Consider the following 8847-nt stretch of genomic DNA (forward strand, 5'->3'; position numbering starts at 1 on the left):
TCCCGTGGAGAAGAGAGGAGACGAGGCCCCAGGCTGGGCCTGGCCTGAGGGTCCTGCTCGTCCTTCCTAAGGCTGGTGAGCCCCTCCTTCATTCTGAAGCAGCCACCTAGTTCCTTCACTCTCTGTTTCATGGTGAATTTATATTCCTGTAAATGAAAGTCGCGTCTGGTATCTGGTTCAGCTTCCTGCAGAAGGCCCTGTAACTTTCCCCCCGCCGCATCTGTTCATCCCCGTCCTCTCACGCCCTCCTCCCCAACGCCTCCTTACCTACTTTTACAGAACTACTTCCCGAGCAAGCAGGACATCCTGCTGGCAAGGAAGGCCACCAAGGGCATCGTGGAACACGACTTTGTCATCAAGAAGATCCCCTTCAAGATGGTGGACGTGGGCGGCCAGCGGTCCCAGCGCCAGAAGTGGTTCCAGTGCTTCGACGGGATCACGTCCATCCTGTTCATGGTCTCGTCCAGCGAGTATGACCAGGTGCTCATGGAGGACAGGCGCACCAACCGCCTGGTGGAGTCCATGAACATCTTCGAGACCATTGTCAACAACAAGCTCTTCTTCAACGTCTCCATCATCCTGTTCCTCAACAAGACGGACCTGCTGGTGGAGAAGGTGAAGACCGTCAGCATCAAGAAGCACTTCCCGGACTTCCGGGGCGACCCGCACAGGCTGGAGGACGTGCAGCGCTTCCTGGTCCAGTGTTTCGACCGGAAGAGGCGGAACCGCAGCAAGCCCCTGTTCCACCACTTCACTACCGCCATCGACACCGAGAACATCCGCTTCGTGTTCCACGCCGTGAAGGACACCATCCTGCAGGAGAACCTGAAGGACATCATGCTGCAGTGACGGGCCGCCCTCGCCCCGCCGGCCGCGGGCCGGGCCTGCCCGCCTGCGCGAGGCCGCGACCCCGAGCCCTGGGCACCGGGCTCGCCCGCAGGAGGGGCGCGTGGACGCGGCTGCTGAGCCCTGGGGACTCGTGAGACTACTGAAAGGCCAGCGGTCACTGTGACGCTGCCGTGTGACGCCTGGACCACAGCCTTCTCTTCTCACAGAAGCCGCTCCTTTCCCGACACAGCTTAATCGGGGACTGCGTGTCTGCACGCGCGCTCTGTTTTAGTGACCGAGACGCAAACACTGGCGTCTCTGCTCTCCAACTAGTGAGCGCTTGGTGGGGCATTGCCTGGCGGGGTCCTAGGGGTTTGGAGGAGGGGAAGTGCGGGCTGAGCTCCGGGGGGCCCACCACCACCTCCCTGAGGTGCCTTTTCAGTCTCTGGTGCCAATTTTCCGAGAGGCCCCAGCCCCGGCCGTTAGGTTAGAGGTGGGGAGTGAGAGCCCGCAGGGGACTTGCCTTAATGCCCCCACACCTGTGCCTTCCTCCCGCCTGTCCTATCGGCCACGGCCCGCGGGGGAGGTGTGGGCCGGGCGCTGCCTTGAATCCCCCCTCCTCTTTGCACGGGGTGGGGGGTGGTGCCTGCTTGCCCTGTGCCCACCCCTGCCCCTCCGCAGAGCCCTCACACCAGCTGGCCTTGCAGACTGCCCTCCATCTCCCAGTCTCACACGTGTGGTCGGCTCAGGGAGCCCGCGGTCTCTGGGGGAAGCCGCGTGCCCCCTCCTCTCGGGCCCCCTGAGAGCTGGCGGCGGGGCCCGCAGCGCCTCCCTTAACACCCCAGGCTCCGCTGCCTCCCTAGACGGCAGGTTCTCATTACAGTCCCTCGCTTCCACTAACACCCACACACTCATCGGAAGCACTGTTGGCCGCGGCTGCCTCTGGGGGCCGCTGCGGAGGTTGAAGTGGCGCCGTGTGCCGTGAGCCTGACCCTCGGGGAACGTGTCTGGCTGCCCTGCCCAGGTGTCTCTCACTGTGTTTAAAAATACATTGCATTCCAAACCAGTCCCTGCCACATATGACTCTGCTCAACAGTGTCCGGTGCGCAGAGGCCTTGTCCAGCATTTAAACAAGGAAAAGGCTTCCTCCACCAGCGGCCCAGCCTGTGCCTGTGGCTGAGGGCCGCACTGCTCACGGCCTGCGTCCCAGCGGGGGTCCTGCTCCCCTTCACCAGCAGATAAGCTGATCCAGCTCATGGCAGATGCTGGCCCAGGAGGAAAGGGAGGGGCAGACGTGCTTCTGAGTCATCCTTGTTATCCAGCATTTAATGAGGAGACAGCGTGAAATCCTGTTTCTCTCTGGGCCCTCAAGATTTCCTGTCCATGTTTGCCGGGGTTTGGGCTCTTTTTGGCTGGAGAAAAGTCGCTGTTTTTGTACTGCTTCCTGTGGCTCTTTGTAAACCGAAAGGACGTGCCCGGGATCAGGGCCAGTGACCGAGGTTTAAAGGAGAAAGAACCCTCTGGATGGACTGTGTCCGGGCATCCTGAGACCCCACCGTCCTCGGGGCTCAAGCGCCCCTCGCCCACAGGTTCCCATCGCACATGTGTGTGCAGATCCTCTTCTGCCAACCTGGAAACCACCCCTCGAGCTGGCAGAGGCGGCGGCCCCGAGGGGGTGTGGCCAGCCTGTGAACGGCTTGCTGGCGAGTTGGCGCCCACCTGGTCAGGGAGCGCGGTTTGTCCTTCAGACGGTCAGTCGTGGCTGCCGGCTCACCCTCAGACCCGGGAGCGAGCTCACATTGAGTGGCCGTGACTGTGCTGATGTGTCCTGGGAGGCAGGGCACGGCCTGGCCCAGACCTGACCCACTTCCTTCCCTTCGGCCAGGAGCTGTCCTCGTGCTGAGCTGAGCGGGCGTGAGAGCACCCAGCCCTCCGTTCCAGGATCTGTGCTCGTCAGAAACGGGGACGGCTCCGCAGGCACCACTGAAACCATCCACAGCCTTTCCACACATAGTTATGGCCTCTTCTCTCCCAGCCTTAGGCCTTTGTATTGTTTTAATCTCACCGTTACCCGCGATTTGCTGTCTTTCATATTGAGATGTTGGAGCAGGAGATGGTCTTCCTCATCTATCATTGCAAAAATGTAACAATAAACTTCCTCAACTAAGACTTCCTCCTCCTCCTCCTCGTAGTCACACTGTTCACACCTAAGGACACGTGCGTTTTTTACTATGTTTTTTAACTTCAGTTTGTAGAGAAATCGTCTCAGAGATATCGCATCATAGCTTTGTAATTTATAGAGATCTCTAGACTCCTTACTCTTGTAATTTTTTTTACTTCTTTGATAAAAATGAGTCAGGTTATTTCAACTCTTAAGATCAGGAAATCATCTTGAAACAAGATCCTTAGTTCTGACCGACTAACTCAGGCATCCTGGGAACAGACACTCGCTGCCTCGACGCCATGAGCAAAAGCAGCGTCGGGGCAAGGGTCATCAGAGCGAGTTGCTTGCGGCTTGCGCTCCGTGCGCACCGTCTCTGCATTGGCAGGAGGGGCTGGCTTGACGATCTGACCGCCTTCGATCTCTGGATATTTATTAAAATAAATCCTTAGTTTTTCTTAATGAAAAATATCACTCAGCATTCAAAGCCAACATGCAGCTTTTCAGTCCCCAAGTTCAGAGCCCTTGGAGAACTCAAGCCCTGATGGTCCTTGACGGTTGTCACTTGTCGATCCCAGTTCTTCTTTCCACGCTTGGGACACAAGGCGCCCAGGAGAGCTGCCACCAGCACGGTTCTGTGTGGACACCTCTGGAGCACGGCCTCAGGACGGGGAGGGGCGGCAGGAGCACAGACACGCGTGTGCGCGAGGGAGGCCCTGAGCCCGCCTGCTGGGGGAGACCTGGGACAGACGTGGGCGTGTCCAGAGACGGGAGGCGGGGGAGCCCAGGGGAGGCGGGCCAGCGTGCCCAGAAGATGGGAACCCAGCGCCGCAGGGCAAGAGCGGCTCCCAGTCACCAGAGCTCGCGGCACCCGATTCTTTTCCAGAAAAGCAACGTGCACAGTGTCCACGGCCTGTCCACGGCCGTCGCCTGGCAAGGCGCTGTGTACATCCGTGTGCGGGGCCTCAGCGGCCCGTGGTAGGCAAGGCAGCCCCCTGCCCACCCCAGGGCAGAGCTGAGACGCTGCCCGCCCCAGAGCAGAGCAGAGACGCTGCCCCCCCCCAGAGCAGAGCAGAGACGCTGCCCCCCCCCCCCGAGAGCAGAGCAGAGACGCAGCCTGCCCCTGCAGAGAAGCGTGTGTTCCTCACCCACGTGCCTGGGGCCCTGGCTCTTTGGGTTCCAGTTTCCTTGTGTAGAGGTTGGACCACAGGGCACCCTGGGTCCACACTCCAGGATTCCTGGGTGGTTTCTCTGCACCTGGGGTCGCGAGCCATGGAGCAGAGCTGTGGAGGCCCCCCCAGGCCCAAGGCCGTGGCCCGAGTCCCTGCCTCACTGCCCATCAGGCCGCCTCGGGAGGAGGGCGCCGCGGGCGTTCCGTGTGGTTCAGGGAGGCAGGGGCGGGCTTCCCGCTGGCCTCGGACAGCTCACCCCATCTCTTTGGCGCCAGCTTCTCCCTAAGGTCCGTCAGGTGTGCCCCGCAGCCTCGCTCTTGAGCGACACCTGGAAGCTCGGGGAGCTCCGTGTGAAGGAAAGACAGGGCCTGCTGCGAGGTTGGTGCCGGGCCTGCCGGGGGCTGGGTGTTTGCTGAGGCTCCACGTGGCCCAGGTGTCCACGCTGTGCTGGTGTCTCCCTGGTGCAAACCTGCTTCGAGAGACAACAGGTTGCGTACTGCCCGAAGCACTCGCGGTGCCTGCCTCTCCCTGCTGAGCCTGGACACCCCGAAGCCCTGCTCCCCATGGGGGCTCCCCGTGGGAAGGCTTCTGGCCCCACGACAGCAGGAGGAGCAGGTGTCACCAGAACCCAGGAGTCCTCGGGTGTCCCGACAGGAGGGCCCTTCCGAGGAATCCGTGCCTGAGTGTAGCAGGGGCGGGAAGTGGGGTGACTCTGACCACAAGATTCTTGCCTTGCAACAGCCCCCGCAGGGCGGCAGGGCCCTCCCCAGCTGACTGGGGTGTGGGGCTCTTCCTACAGGGACCCAAAGTTGTAGGGCCGTGAACACGGCTCATGGCTCGCCTCACAGAAACACACGCCTGGCTCCACTGGGAACTGGGGTCCCCGCTTCTGAACTGGTTAGGAAGGTGGGGGTTTTCTTGTGTGGGGGGCTGGGGAGGGTAACACAAACCCGAGTGAAACGCTGGGGCAGCTTCTGGGCTTCTGGGCCGGCAGCAAGCGGCTGGGCCGAGCCGCGCGAGGTCCCCGTCGTCCCGGTCTGTCGATTGGTTCCAGGCTTGTTACTCAGGCGCCTTTTAATCAGCGGTGGATGCCCTTTCTCTTGCGCTTTCAAAAGCTGATCCCTGCAGTGAGCGCGGCCCAGCTCTTCAAGTCTGGGAGGCGACCTTCAGGACCGCAGGGGTGTGGGCTGCGTGTGCCCCCGGGAGCCGACAAGAGTCCACGTTGGGGCAGCTGAGAGCGCGACGCTGGGTGGGGGTAAACAGGCCCTCGCCTCCCTCCCCTGGTGCCCCTGGGGCCCATTCAGGGGCTCATCCCTCCAGCTGGTTCCAGAATCCCTCTGCTCAGGCAGAGACTGGGAGCGCGGTGCCCATTCCGTGGTGTGCAGCCTCAGCCCTGATTGGTGACGGGCGAGGGACAGGCCAGTGGGGACCCACGGCAGCCTGAGCGCTTTGAGGCGGCTTCAGGGGTGAACCACGCGGGTGAACCCTCTGGCCGGGGGGCCCCACCCCCTCCATGCAGAGCTTGGCCCCGGGGGGGGAGCCTCCGCAGCCTTGGGGCGATCCAGTTCTCCCACCACCGGCTGTCAAGATGCCCTGGAAGAGGTTGGCACCCGCAGTAGGCAGAGGGCGGTCACCCAGGCGGAGAGAATTCAGATCACAGGCTTGACCCGGCAGCCAGGCTGACCAAGCCCATCCTCCACGGCTTCCCCGCCCGCCCCAGCTGCCTGCGGAGCCTGGGCGCCCTTTCCAGGTTCAGCTGCAGCAGGCAGCTGGAGCCTGTGGAGGGTCTGGAAGCCGGGGGAGAGGGTGTGCGGGCAGGCTGTGACACCGGGCCATGCTCCCCATCTCCTCAACCGTCAGACTCTTCAGCCAGCCTCGGTATTGAGAAATTTGAAATAGATCTCTGTTGAGTCTGTCACCTCTGATATCTTACAGCATTACCTTTCAACCTGTTAACGCAAATCACAAAACATTCCAAATGTCTTTCTTTTCTTTCGGTCCATTCGAACCAGCTGAAAACAGGCCGGGCTGCTCTCTGTTGACACGAGAGCAGCCAGGGGGTTCCTGTTGTGCGCCTGCCCCCGCCCCGCCCTCGGCTCAGCCTCCGTGGTGGACCCCACAGGGGCCTGGGCCAGGACAGCGCCCGGCTTGGTGTTCCCTGGGGACGGAGCCCCGAGCTCATCCAGGGTCTTTACACTCGGAAGGGAAACTCCCCGGGGGTCGGGGCCCCTCCCCGGGCTGTCCCTGCAGCTCACGCCACCCCCGCCTCCACCCCCAGCACCGGCCGTGGAACAGGCCTCTGTGCTCAACCCGTGTCCCAGCTTGAGAGACGCGTGACGCAGTGTAAAAAGTGTACTGTACAGCCACGGTGGTTAGTTGAACGTGTTTTGTATATATGACTTTTATAAAACAATTAAAATTCGCCTTAAACGACCTTCTCCTGGTGTGTCGCGTCTCTGCCGTGGTTAGCGAGGCCCCGGGCCCTCGGTCCCCGAGCACAGAGTCGCCTGCGGGCCTCCTGGGAGCAGCCCTGCTCCGGCTCAGCGGGGGCCCCGGTGGGCACCGTGTGCGGGGTACCAGGTGGGAGAGGGGTGGGGTCTGGGCCTCAGGCTCTGCCCATCCCCGGGGTGCCCTCCACCCACTTGATGCCCCTCCCAGGCGGGGACCCACACACCGTGCAGCGTGGGCGCAGCCATGTCAGAACTGCAGTCTCGGCAGAGAGAGCGTCAAGGTGATGTTAGTACAAACAGAAATAATGACCCCCCCCCAAAAAAAAAACACCTTTCATTATATCACATCAGAAGCGTGAAGCTTGACCCTGGGAAGCATGGGCATGGGGAACAAGCATCTGTGAGGTGACCCAGGCGGGGGATAAGGTGTCTTTTAACTTTGGGCAGAGGGACAGAACAGGAGGTGTGTTGGGTGGACGAGTCGTGGGTAAATAGATACTCTTACGGTCTGTTCCCATCAACGACCATCCAGGTCTCCGAGAGGAAGCCCTTCCGAGGAGAGGCGGATGTCCCGTTTCTAGAAAGCACTGGCAACCCCATAAGTAGATCCCCACGGGCGCTGAGCATCATTCCCAGCGGGAAGGAACTTCTTATCACACTCAAGTGACAGAGGCTTTTCAGTTAGACTTCTGGAATTGCATCCGCCACCCCCTCCCCCGGAGATTCAGATTGTATAGTGTTAATTTCGAGAACAAAAATGTGATGTGTAAGCATTTAAAACATGAATGACACAGAGCTTACTCTGCACTTCAAAGCCATCTGTAATCCCCGTGTGGAGATGCCTGAAAAAAAGTGAGAGTGGCTCAGTCGTGTCCCACTCTCTGTAGAGTCCATGGGATTCTCCAGGCTAGAACACTGGAGCGGGTAGCCATTCCCTTCTCCAGGGGATGTTCCCAACCCAAGGATGGAACCCAGGTCTCCTGCATTGTAGACAGGCTCTTTACCAGCTGAGCCACACGGGAAGCCCCAGTGAAGATGCCCCAGTGAAGATGCCTCCGTGTAGCTCTATTTCCACTTGGCCTCTGTACTTTTAAATGTAAGGACAGGGCCGATCAAGTTGTGTGACTAAAGCTCACAGGGATGCACTGTCCCCGCCGTCCACTGAAGGGGACTCTCCCCAAACGGATGTTCAAGGGAACGTCCTTGGTCCTTCCCACGGGGCAGGGAAGGACGATGGATCGGTACCTTTTCCGGCTGGCGGGGGCCCTCCCTGCCGGGGTTGCTGCTGGCCCAGGTGGACGTGCCTCCTGCCTGTGTCTCGAGTGCTAACCTCGGAGGAGCTCCTTCCCGCACCCGCAGCCCCATGGGGGGTTCCTCTCCTTCAAGGAACCCCTTTGCCACCAGCTCCGTCACCCCTTTAACCACGAGGGCAGGAGGGCTGTCATAGCAGCAGACCTGCCCCAGGGGAACCCGCAGCCCCGCTGACCGCCCAGGCAGACAGGAGGACAGGGGCAGACACGGACCCCCGCGCTCCCTGCCCACCCCCCAGCCCTGGCTTCGGCTGCGCGGCTCGAGATGAAAGGCCATCTAGTGTAGACGGTCCGTGCCCCCCATTTGAAATCCATTCTTCCTGTGGGCAGGTGTTGGGAGACACAGGGTAAAGAAACCTCCTTTTGTGGCTCAAAGGCTGCAGGAGGGAAAGAGATGGGGCTCCGGCCGCCCTGGGGGCCTCCCGCCAGGCCCCTGCCCCGTCCACGCTGCGGGTGAGTGCGGGCCTGACTGGTTCCCCACGGACCACAGGCCAGTGAGAGGCCCTCACGTGTCCCCATGGTGACTGCAGAGAGCCACAAAGAACAGCACGGTAAGTGTCTCTGGACTCTCCCGGGCCCCTGGGGAAGCCACGGGGCCTGAGGGGCCTCCCAGCTGTGCTGGGCCGCAAGCTGTGCCGGGCGGGGCGGGGCGGGGAGGGGCGGGGCGGGGCGGGCAGCCCTGGGCGACCCAGGCCGGGCACACAGAGAGCCTTGATGGAGGCGCGGGCTCATGGCATCTGCAGAGGCCTCACGTGGAGCCGGCTTCGTTTCTGGCCAATCTGTTGTGAGCTGGGGTCGTCCAGGAGGCCGTGCAAGGGGGCCCGGTCCCAAGGGTCCTCTCTGGTGGCCCAGGGTGGGGGGGCTGCTGCGTCCCCTCGCCTCTTTGCCCAGGGTGTCCTCAGTCGCCCTGGGTCGTCACTGAGGTG

General features: G+C 61.5%; 1 protein-coding gene across 3 annotated transcripts in view; it reads left to right on the plus strand.

The window, feature by feature from the left end:
• GNA12 (G protein subunit alpha 12) overlaps positions 1 to 6595 on the plus strand; it is a 76557-nt gene extending 69962 nt beyond the window's left edge. For all 3 annotated transcript variants that reach the window (XM_027961831.2, XM_027961832.2, XM_042240396.1), the window contains one exon: positions 280 to 6595. In XM_027961831.2, coding sequence (XP_027817632.1) covers positions 280 to 849 — 570 coding nt within the window. In that variant the 3' untranslated portion in view covers positions 850 to 6595. The remainder of the gene's footprint in view (positions 1 to 279) is intronic.
• Positions 6596 to 8847: the final 2252 nt, after the last annotated feature.

Source organism: Ovis aries, chromosome 24, assembly GCF_016772045.2.
Source record: "Ovis aries strain OAR_USU_Benz2616 breed Rambouillet chromosome 24, ARS-UI_Ramb_v3.0, whole genome shotgun sequence".
Lineage (NCBI taxonomy): Eukaryota > Metazoa > Chordata > Mammalia > Artiodactyla > Bovidae > Ovis > Ovis aries.